This window comes from Myxocyprinus asiaticus, chromosome 36 (assembly GCF_019703515.2).
Source record: "Myxocyprinus asiaticus isolate MX2 ecotype Aquarium Trade chromosome 36, UBuf_Myxa_2, whole genome shotgun sequence".
Classification (NCBI taxonomy): Eukaryota; Metazoa; Chordata; class Actinopteri; order Cypriniformes; family Catostomidae; genus Myxocyprinus; species Myxocyprinus asiaticus.
In genome coordinates this window covers 33,320,712-33,335,498 of record NC_059379.1, presented here as the reverse complement: position 1 = coordinate 33,335,498, position 14,787 = coordinate 33,320,712, and the positions used below count along the sequence as shown (strand labels likewise).

The following is a 14,787-nucleotide window of genomic DNA, read 5'->3' as shown; positions in this document are numbered from 1 at the left end:
GACCTCCTGTGTGATCATGTTACAGTTTGGAGTATTTTCATTACCCTGATATAAGTCTGAGTTTGGTACCTCAATTTTGTAGGACAGATTTTGGAATATTTTAGTGCCATATCTTAAAATCTTCATATTCATATATAGTTACAGTATGTTAATATTTTAAACTAGCCATTTTTTTACCCTCTCTGAATCCCCTACTGAAAAAAAAACTGCCTAAACTAGTCTTAGTTTGCTTACGTTTGCTTGACTTGCTGATCTTAGGTACTTTCCTTCTGGTTAGACTGGGAGACCAGCTGGCTACCCAGCTAAACCAAATGAATACCAGCTTAGCCAGGCTGTGAAACCAGTTAGACCAGCTTAAACTAGCTAAGTCCAACAGGCCATCTTCTCTGTCCTTTGACTTACATGAAAGACATTAGGTAAACAAAGCCTTGGAGAAGGTGGCGTTCTGCTTTCTAAATGTGTGTTTGGACTCAGGCTGTGTCAGCTTGCTGTCTGCTGCTAAAAACCATGCATCTTCAAGAGCTCATATCTGTGACGCCGGCCATCATTACTGTCGGATCTTGCTGTCTGTAATTTGCAGGCATGGCAGTCAGTCAGCTAGTAAAACAGCATTGGGTCATTCCAAGCCATTCTTCAGCCAGCACTAAGACACACAAAACTCCACTCTATATGACATAGACATGGCATCTCTGTATTTACTGCATGTTCATTGCTGAAATCCAGGGGCGGACTAGGAAGAGAAATTGGCCCTGGATTTTACATAGAAACTGGCCCAAAAGTTCCCTGTCAATTTCTGAATATCGTAGCCCCCTTCGGCATAACGTGGTGCCGTTTTGCGGCCCTCTTCAGCCAGTCGCAGCCCATTCTGCATAATGCGGCGGCCTGTTTCAGCTTATCGCCGCCCGTTCGGCTCCGTTTCGCGGCCGGCCCACTGGGAAAAGTCCCGGTTCTCCCTATGGCCAGTCCGCTGAAATCTGTATGGGAAATTCCACAACTACTATATATTAGGAATTTTCTGGGATCAATACAAGTTAAACTCAAGAAGCAGCATTTGTGGCATATGTTGACTCATCCCTATTTAAAAAAATAAAAAAAAAAATAAATAAATAAATAAAATAATTTAAAAAAGTGTGGTTGGGGGCCTGGTTAGCTCAGCAAGAAAAGACGCTGACTACCACACCTGGAGTCACAAATTCGAATCCAGTGCATGCTGAATGACTCCAGTCAGGCTTCTTAAGCAACCAGTTGGCCTGGTTGCTAGGGTGGGTAGAGCCATGTTGGGTTAACCTCATCGTGGTCGCTATAATGTGGTTCTCACTCTCGGTGGGGCACATGATGAGTTGTGCGTGGATGCCGCGGAGAATAGCGTGAAGCCTCCACACACGCTAGGTCTCCACGGTAACGCGCTCAACAAGCCACGTGAAAAGATGCGCGGATTGATGGTCTCAGACGCGGATGCAACTGAGATTCGTCCTCTGCCACCTGAACTGAGGCGAGTCACTATGCCACCACGAGTACCTAGAGTGCATTGGGAACTGGGCATTCCAAATTGGGGAGAAAAGGGGAGAAAAAAAAAAAAAGAAATGTGGTTACAGTAAGGCACTTACAATGGAAGTGAATGGGGCTAGACCATAAGCCATGAGCCAGTTCAAAAATATAGTCATGAGATATGTAAGGGCAGCATAGTTCTAGCGGGAAGACTCGCAGCTGTACATCATTGCACAATTGGCTAGTTAACTCCAAGCCAATCATGCGTCAGCCATCGCTTTATAAGTCTGCTTACAATCCATCACATTGCTGTTTCAGTGTGCTAACACGGCAACCTCCACCACCACAATGCCACCAGTTGAGTCCTGTCTTGCATGGGGGTAGGCTCCTCGCCCCTGCCTCCTATCTCCGGCAGGATATGACAGTTCCGAATACAACTTCTTCGGACTGCCAGATGGGGCTTACACCAAAGAGAGACATTACATTACTGTTTCATTTTCATCAAATAAATGTCATCTTAAAGTTTACTGAAGCCTGTGAGTCTTCCTGATAGAAATAAACACTATGTAAGTTATCATGAGTTTAGTGTGATAAAATCACTTACCCTGTCTGTGTAAAGTTATATCCATTATTACAGGGTTTCATTATCATGACAACGACACTGTAATATTAGATCTAACTTTACACAGAAAATGTTAGTAAGCGATTGTATCACATTAAAATGTTGTTATACTGTTTATGTCTCATGGCTATCCTTATAAAACAGTGAGTATTTTTATGTTTATTTGCTTGCCCCATCCACTTTCATTGTAAGTGCCTTATTGATTTTGTTTTGTTTTTTTAAATAAAGAAGGGACAAGTCAGAATAATTTTTTGTTGATTTTGTTAATTGTTGTAAATGTTGCTTGTGGTGAACCTGACACATTTCTTTAACATTACATTTTTTGTATAAAACATTTTTGATTACATTTTGAATGTATAAATATATATGGGAAATAGCATATTTTAGGTGCCATTTTAGACGTCACTATTTCAACGTTTTCACCATTTCAGTGGTCCTGTAATGTGAAAAAAATATTTTTACAAGCAATAATCAAGTAATTTTATAATATTCAATGTAATAAAATAATAGTCTCTCAATAGTTATGTTCATTAAAACAGCCTTCTTATAAAATAATTAGCAAAATGCTGTTTTTGATTAAGTTTAGCATTTCATAACACAGGACATTTCAACTTCTCAACTACCTTTATCTACTTTACATATAACACTTTGATTCTTTACATTCCCCTTCCAGAAATTACTGTATTCTGAAGAAAGCAGTAAAGCTGCTTGATTATTTTGATAAAACTTCACAATATCCTGTTTTAATCACCACATCAATATTTTTACCCCTTTGATCCAAAAATCTAACAGTGACTCTTGTGGTAGGTAAGATTGAAGCTACTCATAATTACACCCAACCTTTAAATTAAAGACATCTACTCAAATTGCCTCATTTATGCAGCATAGCCATTATAATACAGAGCTGTGAAAGCATCCTTTACCACACTGAGTTCAAGAAGTGTTTCCTAACTGAATCCTCTCTGTCTAACTTCCACCTGCTTAAGGTTAAGTAATATTAAAAGATTAAAGATTGCAATATCTGTGCTTTTACCCACTTTAAATGAAGCAGAAATAAAATCTATACATTTTGAGTCACTGACTTCTACACTTAATTTGATAAAAAATCTAAGTTTTATTTTAGTTTGGCCATTTGATGTAAAGTCTAATATCTGTTTTAATTTTATTTAATTTTATTTTATTATTCAAATAAAGCCAAACCTTAAATAATAGGTGATATTCTGATGAACCACTCAAACCTTACCAAAATTTAAATGAAATTAAATATTATATAGTCAGGTGTCCCATTTAGCTCACCATATGTCCTCGAAAACCTACTTTCAAGAGTAGATGCTCATTTCGCATTAATGTGTTTGGGTTCTTTTTAAGTAACTCTGCGTGTGAGCCCCAGTTACTTAACTATTTTTCAAAAAATAGTATGTGCCGCAAAGTGTTGACTGATCTCAACTTCAAAGTAAACTAGGCTTTAGGGGCAGTTTGGGGGCAGTTTGCAAGCATTCACACTGCTATGTTCAGGAGCACCAGAATTGCTGCTTTATTGTACCCAGTTTTGACAAAGCGGGAAATCCACCCTCTTACTCTCATGTTTGCAGATTATTTATAAATGATCATTATGATAATTTCCACAAAAAAAGTTATTTTGACTCTTAAACAAAATCATTAAAAAAGCACAAATTGCTGTTACAGTATGGCATTTAGAATGAAAGTGAATGGGGCCAGTCCATAAATGCTAAAATACACACTGTATCAAGATTATTGCCACAAAATTACAACTTTGTTGTCATGGCAACAAAACCCAGAAATCCCAGTATTAGATATAACTTTACACAGATAAGGTTTTTTAAGCGATTTTATCACAGAAAAAGCATGTTCAAATGTATAATGCGTACATCATGTGGCTATACTTTGAAAACGATGTGTATTTTAGTGTTTATAGACTGGCCCCATTCACTTCCATTTTAAGTGCCTCACTGGCACCATTTTTTTTTTTTTTTTTTTTTAATAAACAAGGGTGAATCAAAGTTATTTTTGTAGTAATCAATATTATGCCACAAATGTTAACTGATCTTCACTTGTATTGCACCCAATATATTCAGTTGAAAGGTAAAATGGCATCAATTTCTAAAACCTAATTGCAGATTCTAATTGCAACCTTTATTTTTTAGAGTGAACTTTCCCACAAATAAGTCAAAACCAATAAAGTTAAAGTCTGATCTCATAATAATGTAATGGAAAGTTAAAAATTTAAAAAATTGTATAAATCTGCTCTTGCTCTATGTAGACAGCATTATTTAACACTGCCGCTATCAGCGATTGCATCCTTGAACTCTAAAGAGTCTCCATGTGCTAGACCATATTAAAGCCTCTCACCTTCAAAGAGACAGACAGAATTCACAAGCAGACCTCAAACAGATGCTTGTTTGTAATGTGTGACTTGTATATATGAATGCTTTTGAAAGCACTGGATCAATCAGCCATGGGTAGCATTTTTGTCTTAGTTTCAAGGCAGGTTAGTTTGCATTACTGCTACATTAGCAGTCTTTTTGCCACTGAGTCTTTTAGGATGCTTCGTTTAGGTCAAACAAGTAATTTGCTTGTGATTTTGATGTAAAACTCCATGTTCTCTTAGGTATTTCATAGAAATTTGTTAGAACAGGTAAAAATGTAAAATGTAAAAATTACCTCCCAGACGGAATTAGGTACCGAGTGATCTCCCAGTGACCTATACATTTTCCATTTCAATGGTGGAATGGCCTCTTATGGCTTATTAAATATAGACACCTTATTAAATATACCTTAATTGTACTTCTGGAGAAAAAAAAAAAAAAGAAAAAGAAATACCAGCCCTCAGTTCTGACCACGCCTATCTAAACTTACATATGGTGCTTCCTTTATAAGCATCATAAGTGCCCGCCACACTTAAGTAAATGCATTCTCTTGAAAATCTGCTATATTGTTTGCACAGACATGACTTAAGACACTGCATACCATATAACATCATAACACTCTTTATTTAGAATAAAAATAGACATTTAAATCAGCTCTATGTGACTATATATATATATATATATATATATATATATATATATATATATATATATATATAAAACCCAGATGTATACACATTTAAGATAGACCAACAAAAGACCGATGCACCTTTTTTCAAAACAGGGTTGACAAAAAAATCTGAATTAAGTGCCAACTGCCTTATATTATTTACAGTAATTTACTGCAATATTTAAGTTCCGCTGAGAAACAAGTATATCTACTCTGCAATGTTGACATAAGAAAAGGGAAGACACCGGATGAAAAACAGAAAATCCCATTGTAAATCCAGCTTCCCTCAAGTCTGTTTTCGCCAGGAGTTTGTAGAAGAACATTCCTCAACGTTCATTCAGTGTCTCTGGCAAGTGTGCAGGCTCCGCGATGACTTGCTGCCGTCTCCTCTTTGCGTTCTGCAGGATAAACCTTCCCCACAATCACAACGCTGGAATATCTCCAAGCCATGGGTGCCTTTCCGCTTGTGCTTGGTGCAGACCTGGCCTTCTTTCAGGACGGGCTTGCACATTTTGGACCAGAAATGACGGGCGCAACAGAGTCCCTCTGCGCAGTCGGATGATCTGAGACAGTTCTCTCCCTCCAGACCTTTAATAACAAAATAACATAATGAATATCTTACAAAACTGCTAAATCACACTTTAAAATGGGCTGTTGCTACCTTAAGTATCCATTTGGAGCTAATGTAACCCTTCAAAATTACCATTAGGAGTCAGGTAGATTCAATCATACTATATACATTTTTTTTTTTTTTTTTTTTTACCTAATTTAGATGTTAACACATGAAGCACATTTTAGGTTCACCAATAAAACATTGAAAAAAAAAAAATCTGTATAGATGTTAATAAAGTAGGCATATAGATTGATTTCATCATTGCCTACCTTTTAGGATTTGGTTTTGTGGTGAGCCTTGAGTTGCAACTTTTGGCTGCACCACTACAGTGGAGTTCTCATGGGTGATGGACACAAACTCTTCCATTCCAATCTGTTGGATCATGTCAGGATCATATGGCTGGCAAACTCCTAATAGGAAGAAAAAAAGTCAGGTCTATTATTAAACAACATTCCTTTATACTTTCATACTATGCAATGCTAAAAATGTCTACATAGACACCGATTTCATTAGTTTGTTCAGCTGTCTTACCGTTGCTGCAGTGGTTGCCAGGGCAGCACATCGCATCCCGGATGCAACGCTTCCTGCGCTTCTTGCACTGGAGACAGACGCCGCGGGACAGGAAGCAGAACTCCTCGTCGCCACATTCCTCATCACTTTCACAGATTAAAGGCTGCTTTAATACAAATGCAATACGCTATTAGACCACGTTTAAGCACACAGCAGCCGTCTGCGACGAAATATGCTCATTATTTTGCTTACCTGTGGTGTATCAATAGCGATGTTCTGACTGCCGGTGTCCGTAGGTATCTCATCCGGGCTCGGGCTGACCGGATGGACTGGACTCGCCACACCTGGACCGACCTTAATGGCATTCGAGTTCAGCACCACGGATCCGGCGGATGCCTCTCTAACGCAGCCTAAAAGAATGAGCAATGCGGTAGAGAACATGGCAGTGTGCAGCATTATCAGGTCTTCTGGTATTCCTTGGATGCTCCACTGAGAGAGGATGTATTCCCGAGATCAGTCGAGTTCTTCTGTGGTTCCTCATGAGCGCAAGACGCTTCATTTATACGCGCCCGCGCTGTTTGCGCACCCGCCCCTCGCTGTGAGTAACAAAGGGCTGGATGACATTTCAAAGCGTTGTCATGAGCTGTCTGTCTATCGGACCTTAATGTGTTTAGGTGGCATCAAACAGCAATATCGGTCATTTGATGGGTAAATCAGCCCTGACCTAATGAAAAGTGACGTTTAATGGAAAGTTACTTGATAAATGCATGAAAGGAATATTAGAAAAAACTTCTCTTAAAAATCTTCTATGGTGTTGAAAATTTGTATATAGCCATGCATATTCTGTTTAGCATATATAGGCTATTTGATAGTTTTTCTATGTTCCTATGTATATTACATGCATGTTAGAAATTGAAAGGCTAATTGATATAGCAGAATAATTCATATAGATTTACGTGCAATAAATAGCAGAAATAAATGCATAACTGTGATGGGGGCTCTTTGAAATGCGTTTGATTAAACAAGTGGGAAAGATCAAAGTGAATATGCAAATCAGAAGTGAAAGAGTTTACCGAATTAATTACCATTCAGTCTGCGCTTTTAAACAAACAGTGCGTGATTAGCAATCTGAGATAAGAATGAGCTAGCCTATCTATTTACTAGTTACAGTATCTGATCACATCTCTATATTTTAGTAATGAATAAAACATTTTATCCTCACTTTATAAAACGTAAATACCCTCCACTAACTGATAAACCAATGTATATATATATATAAAAAAATAAATAAATAAATAAATAAATAAATAATAAAAAAAATTGATTATTAAATTGTTGGGGACGCTTTCTAAACAATGCAACCTAACTAATAACTTGCCAACTTGCAAAATAGATTATCTTGAGATATACTAGCCTACAACATGAACTTACAATATTTTATATATATATATATATATATATATATATATATATATATATATATATATATATATATATATATATATATAATAAATTAATTAATTAATAATAATAATAATAATAATAATAATAATAATAATAATAATAAATAAATAAAAAAAACGGATATGTCATTGCGCCAGCATTCTGATGGGCACAAAATGCGCAAACGATTTAACAGTTTCAAAGTGCCTGTCTGCCAAATACTCCGGGATAACTCCCAAATCAGTCTCTTTGATGTTGTTGACAGGGGTCAGTTCTAATAGACGACCACAGGACAAACGTTCAATAAGCTACACTTCATTAAGCGTGAATTGGCAGCGTTCATCCCCGTTCCTTTGTCTATTGGCTTTGTTTTAATTGTAGGCTACATCCAAAGCCTACAGTGGTGTAAAATGAAGCTTGTGTAAAGGCCCCTTTGATGAGCTCATATCAAACAGGACTGGAACCCCGTGTCTTAATCAATTTCAACAGCAAAGGCATCATCGCAAACAGTCCATTTGCGGCTTTTTGTAGACATTGTGCTTAGCAAATTCATTTAGTGGGATGCCAGGTAATCCCGTTTTAAAATATTTGAGTTCATGAGTGGACCTTGAGTTGATAGTATTCAACAAAGCAATAAAGTCGTAAAATCAGCGAAACGCACTACCTCCCGTTATTACATTTAGGTCTATTAAAAGTATTGACGTAAAGAGCTATGGCAATTCTTTAAAGGTGTAGAACCATATGTTTTTATTTTTTAATTGAACTAATGATTTAACAATTAGTATTTAACTGCTAATAATTTAGCTATCACTAACTGAACTTGTCAAACATTCAGACAGTACATATATATATATATATATATATATATATATATATATATATATATATATATATATATATATATATATATATATGTACTAAACAGCATTATTGAACAATGACAAAGTCCAAAATTAACCTAGCAATAGCAACCATTGGTAGGCAGTGGTGTAGTGTTGGGGATGTTTTTTTTTTTTTTTTATAATTTATTTTTAAACATGAATCTATAAGCCTTATAATGCCTCACGTGGAGCTGTTTTGGAGATAATATGTAATATATCTTATTTTTTTTAACATACCTGTAGAGTGATGCTGAACCATCAGTGTGTATTACGTGTGCCAGTGTTACTGTGTCACAATGATTTTTTGACAGTGACACCTCATCTGTTCATATCACTTCTCTACACTTTATTACAGATCAGGGTTCCATTCTCTCTTTCGCCCTGCTAGATAATTTCTCAATGCTCTTCTATCACTGCTGGCTGACTTTTCTTTTTTAAACGGAGAGCATGCACGTGAATTGAGGTTGAGATTGTCGCAACAAATATCAACAACATGTAAGCTCGTCAGTCATTCGATTTATAGAACATCCATATGCACATTAATCCAAATCCTGATGGTCAGGTCAGTCATATTACTTGAAACACAGGTGGGAGCTAGAGCACCGAGAAAAATGAGACATCATGAAAGAGCTGATGTTTTTTGTGCCACCAGATGTGGAAGAATGTCGCTAAAGCAGACTACAAAAGTCGCAAAAATTGTCACTAGTCGCTAGATGACTCTTTTACTAGCTAAGGGGGTCAAAAAGTCACTAAATCTAGCGACAAAGTCGCTAAGTTGGCAACACTGCTTCGAAAGCAGCTTATCCAACTAGAACACTACGTTTTATGAACGAATCGCATTGTAAAACGCGCGGTTAAATCGATTTATTAAATGATTATTTCGGGTTCAATACAAGTTGAGCTCAATCAACAGCATTTGTGGCATGATATTGATTACCACAGACATACATTTTGACTTGACCCTCCTTTTCTCTAAAAAAAGCAAAAATCTGGATTACAGTGAGGCACTTACAATGGAAGTAAATGGGTACAGTAAATAAGTAAATGAAAATACTCACTTTTTCAAAAGTATCGCCACAAGACATAAACGATATGCATGTTAACATGATTTTAATAACTTACTATCTTTTTCTGTGTAAAGTTATAGCCAATTTTGCAACTTCATTGCCATGACGATGTAATGTCAACAAAACCTAAAACCCTAAAACGACTGTAAAAATTACAGTTTAAACAACTTGAGTACTACATGAGTTTTAACAGAAGAATTAATGTAAGCGCTTTTATTAAATTATAAGCTTCACATTTTCGCCTTTAAACCCTCCAAAATTTGGCCTCATTCACTTCCATTGTAAGTGTAAGTTGCTTTTTTTTTTTTTTTTTTTTTTTTTTTTAAGAGGAGGGACAAGTGGAGATTATTACTACAATTTTTTTTTATATTATTATTATAATTTTTTTTGGTCATCAACATTTTCCACAAATGCTGTTGATTAAACTTAACTTGTATTGAACCTGGAATATTCCTTTATGCATTCTCGATGGATTCACACGCTCCATCTTGTGGTAGTGGTGTGTTGTTGACACATTCTGCACTTTGAATACAAAGTTTCATCGTGTTTTTTTTTTTTTTTTGTTTTGCAAGTTGCTGTCCTCCTTTGATGTGACAGTATCTAAGTGGGGGGTGATGCATCTTCTCTGATGACTCTCCAAAACAAACTTGTTTCTTTGTTGATACATTGTTGGATGTCGTGTTTAAAGCTGCATTAAGAGTTTGTTGCTGTAACTGGCCCAAAATGTATATTAATGAGTTTAGGTGAGGAAAAAAAATAAAGGTTCATTGTAAAACATATTTACGACAGTTATTCTTGTGGGTATCCGGCAACATTTACACAATCAAAAGTTTGGACACACCTAGTCGTTCTTTTTTTAAATTTTTTATATTATTTATATTTTAGAATAATACTGATAAGTCATCAAAACAATATAACAAATGAAAATATGGGAATTATGCAGTGACCAAAAATGATCAACAATTCAAAACTAAAAATGTCTACTAAAAAATCTATATTGATCAGTACTGGGCACTTGTTAGCTACTTTTCCCTCACTATCCGGTCCAACTCGTCCAATGAAAATAATAAAATTAAGTAAAACATTCAAGTAAATAAACATAGTTTCATGTAGAAATGTATACACAAGCACAATTTAAACATATTTAAAACATTTAAGCATTAGCCTTTAGCCTATAAAAAGGTTTTAAAGATAATTGGAAACATAAATTAACACAAAGTCAAGCATGTCCAAACTTTTTGACTGGAAGTGTATTTCTAAAGGCCATAATTATCCAATGTTATGCCCATTTATGTTTTCAAGAATTTTACAAGATTGCTTGTGTCTAATGCTAACTTGATGTTATGAACTTTCACTTTTAGTGTCTATTCTGCTGGGCATACAAATATGTCAAAATTAAACAAACCCTTTATGTATTGGTTAAAAATGAACTATTAGTAGTTGATATGCCGTTGACTGATGGCTTTAGCTGTGAACTAGAGGTCAAAGATGTATTCTCTACCCCCTGGGCTTACATCTTTTGATGTCTATAGGCCACAGTGCTTGGCAATGAAAAGCTACCATGCTCATGTGTTATCTGTTGGGAAGAAGGGAGGGCAGCTGTTTACAGAGCATTATCACCATACTGATATGGGTCAGACCCTTCACAGGACTAACACCTCAAGCTAAATCTTGTTTGTAGGACAAGATACTAAATCTTGTTCTAGGATGTTCAAAATCACAAAGTTTAGAAGGAAGACGATAAATAATAAACCATGAAATTGGTATTGAAATGAAAACAGAAAGGTGGAAATTTCAGAATGAATGAAATCTGCAGAATGTTACTTTGAAAGATGCTTTTATTGTAAGAAAAAGGCTTATAAATCTCAGAACCTTAAAAAAGCCACAACTGATTAAGAAGAACAATTTGAGGTGTCTGACCTAGTCGTGCAGCATCAAAACAAATGCAGGGTAAATTCTGGATGCCATTGCGTTAAGGCACTTTCAATAATGCCAAACAATTGTCTGGTAAACTTTTACATCTTGAAAGTAAGCTGAACAGAGAGAAAAAAAGCTTACTAAAATAGCTTACAGTTATAATGTATTCCAAATGTATTCCAAAGGGAAAAAAAAAAAAAAATAGCTTACAGTTATAATGTATTCCAAATGTTTTCCAAAAAAAAAAAAAAAAAAAAAAAAAAAAAAAAAAAAAAGAACTAAGCAATAGGACAGTTTTATTACTCTGACAATAAATCTCTACAATTATCACAAAAATATTACGACTGCATATACACATAAATATTTACCCCTGGTCCTACAATAAATAAGTTTACATAATTGGTTTTCCAGCACAGCACTTTGTGTTCAAGCTATTACAGACCACAGGCTATCTCGTCATTGTTTAATGAGTAGTGTAGAGTCATGAATGTTCTGAGAAAATAACGGAAGTAAATATTCTAAAAGAATGTCTGGTATCAATAATAGAGCGGATTATGTAACTTCGTAGACATCACTCTGAGCTTACTCACATTTTATCTGGGAAGTTGTATGCTACCCTTCCCAATGTAGGTGAAGTACAATGGGTCATATTTTAGTAAAAAGCCTGCCCTCTTGTGGTGCTCAGACTGTGTTGCATCTTGGCTGATTCATTGAAAAGTTAAAGTAGACTCCCTATTTCTTAAAGGAATATTCCAGGTTAAATACATGTTAAGCTCAATCTACAGCATTTGTTACATAATGTTGATTACAAAAAAAAAAAAAAAAAAAAAAAAAAAGGAAAAGAAGATTTTGACTTGTCCCTCCTTTCATAAAAAAGAAATGAAATTCAGTGTTACAGTGAGGCACTTACAATCGACGTAAACAGTATGTGTGCTAACATTAGTGTGATAAAATCGTTTACAAACCTTTTCTGAGTAAAGATGTCCAATTTTAACTTCGTTGCCTCGACGCGTAACATCATAAACCCTAAAACCTGTAATAACGACGACTTAACTTTACAGCTCATATAATAACAGAAGAATTAATGTATAGTAAGTGCTTTTGTAAAATTATAAGTTTCACATTTCTGCCTTTAAACCCGCTAAATTGTCCTCATTCACTTCCATTGTAAGTGCCACAAAGTAACATCGAATTTTGCTTTTTTGAAAGAAGAGTCGAAACTATTTTTTTGTGGTAATCAACATTATGCCACCAACGCTGTTGACTGAGCTTAACTTGTATCGAACCAGGAATATATTCTAAAAAAAAAAAAAAAAGGATCATTCATAAGCTTCCAGAAGCCTTCAGAAGAAGAATCTGAATTAACATTTAAGAGGAGTATGCATTTAAAATAAATGACCAAATGGAAATTAACATTTTCATCATACCTAAAATAAATCCCATCTACATCAACTACGGTACCTTTTAAGTGTTTGACATGGGTGTGTTTCCGTTCCAAATGTATTAGCCATATATACACGCAACTATGTCATTCTATCAAAATAAAAGCCAGCGCAATTTAAGAACCGTTCAACATTATCAATACCAATGTATTTGAAAATGCTGTTTGTGCAATCAGTAAAACAGCACAGCAAAAAATATGAACGGCTAGTTTATGAAACATCAGTGCAAGTCCATTTCTGAGGCAGTGTTTAGAATATGGACTCCAGTCATTATGATTCGGATAGTTACGGGAGTCATGGGGCACTGCAGGGTTCTGGGATGCCCCCAGTGGCACCGCAGGACAGGAGAAGCATGGGTGAAGGCATCTCGGTGTCACACAGCTGGACTAAACATCTTCTCTTATCTTCTGTGCTCCTTGAGCGTGATGTACGGCACGGGACACTCCAGGGCAGGTTATGAGGCTCAGTTTTAGAAATCAGTGTCCCAGCCAGAGTTGTCATCTGGGGGAGGGTCCTCATTGTCTTCAGGAAAGCTATCAAAGTTACTGGTGTCAGTGGGAGAGGCCACCTACAGGTACACGAGGGGAGGAAATGGGATATAAAGAAGAACCATCATTACACTGACTAATAATTAGAAGTTAATAGACACAAATGTGTTGTGAATAAGCTAAATCATACGAATTTGTGCCATAGGCCCTGTTGCACCTATTAAATGCCATCGCTGCATGTTGAAACAGAAAAGTTGTCATGCTGTTGCTCCCAGTATACTTTAATTGTGATGAAATGTGACATTTTGAGAGGAATGTTCATTGTTGTTTTAGTCGAGTAACGGTGTTAACTGACCTACAGGTGTGCATGCTTCACATGATCTACATTTATTCATTTAGCAGACAATTTTATCCAATGAATTATCTCTGTCACTGCACACGTCATACTGAATATGTTCTGTGCAAGTCTGTATATCTATAGACCACATTTTCTGAAAAGTTTAAAACCCTTGTTTTATCGGAATGGTTGATTGACAGATGAGTTGGCTGTCCTTTGCTGTTGTCTGGGATATATTAAAGAAATATTTCAGGTTCCATACCAGTTAAGCTCATTCGAAAGCATTTGTGGCACAATATTGGTTTCCATGAAAATTAATTTTGACTCGTCCCTCCTTTTCTTTAAAAAAAAAAGCAAGAATCTGTGTTACAGTGATGCACTTACAATGGAAGTGAATGGGAGCCAATTTTTGAACGTTAAAATAATCACTTTTTCAAAATTATAGCCACAAGACATAAACAGTATGTGTGTTAACATGATTTTAGTGATAAAATCACTTTCTAACCTTTTCTGTGTAAAGTTATAGCCAATATTACAACTTTGTTACCATGACGATGTCATGTCAACAAACACTAAAACCCTAAAATGACTTTAAAAATTGACAATTTAAACAACTTTACAGCTCAAATAATGCATACATTTTAACAGAAGAATTAAAGGTGCTGTAAGCGATTTTTTCATGGAAAAGTATACAAAAAATTTTCCTATTCCCTTAAATATATGAATTGAATATGAATATGAAGGTGATGCTTTTCAACTGTCAATCATTTTGCTCGTTCTCATAGTGTTGTATTTGAAGCAGATCATTGAGGCTATGATTCATAATGTTTGTCAGTTGAGGGCGCTATTGTGCCACTGGTGAATTTGACAGCCACAGGAACAAACAGTGCTGCTCTTTTGCTCAGTTTTGGTCTCAAAATTA

The 14,787-nt window shown here is 35.7% G+C and overlaps 2 protein-coding genes across 5 annotated transcripts in view; both read right to left on the bottom strand.

Annotated features, from left to right (window-relative positions):
- Positions 1-5,227: 5,227 nt before the first annotated feature.
- dkk1b (dickkopf WNT signaling pathway inhibitor 1b) lies at positions 5,228-6,804 on the bottom strand. Of its 2 annotated transcripts, none has more exons than XM_051673778.1 (4): positions 6,543-6,804; positions 6,312-6,456; positions 6,050-6,190; positions 5,228-5,755 (listed from the first exon to the last, which is right to left on the bottom strand). In XM_051673778.1, the coding sequence occupies exons 1-4, from the start codon at positions 6,744-6,746 to the stop codon at positions 5,505-5,507; spliced, it is 741 nt and encodes a 246-aa protein (XP_051529738.1). In that variant the 5' UTR covers positions 6,747-6,804; the 3' UTR covers positions 5,228-5,504. The 2 variants fall into 2 exon arrangements, with proteins under 2 accessions (XP_051529738.1, XP_051529739.1); XM_051673779.1 differs by having other exon boundaries at positions 6,312-6,453.
- Positions 6,805-12,408: 5,604 nt separating this feature from the next.
- The window catches only part of prkg1b (protein kinase cGMP-dependent 1b), a 282,644-nt gene continuing 280,265 nt past the window's right edge, over positions 12,409-14,787 (bottom strand). For all 3 annotated transcript variants that reach the window (XM_051673736.1, XM_051673735.1, XM_051673737.1), the window contains one exon: positions 12,409-13,608. In XM_051673736.1, coding sequence (XP_051529696.1) covers positions 13,510-13,608 — 99 coding nt within the window. In that variant the 3' untranslated portion in view covers positions 12,409-13,509. The remainder of the gene's footprint in view (positions 13,609-14,787) is intronic.

Bases quoted from the DNA above. Each gene is read 5' to 3' on its own strand.
- dkk1b (XM_051673778.1), bottom strand. From the start codon at position 6,746: ATGCTGCACACTGCCATGTTCTCTACCGCATTGCTCATTCTTTTAGGC. The intron at 6,457-6,542 runs GTAAGCAAAATA...TTTGTATTAAAG, and splicing joins TCGCTATTGATACACCACAG to CAGCCTTTAATCTGTGAAAG. The intron at 5,756-6,049 runs GTAGGCAATGAT...TTGTTATTAAAG, and splicing joins ACAAAACCAAATCCTAAAAG to GTCTGGAGGGAGAGAACTGT.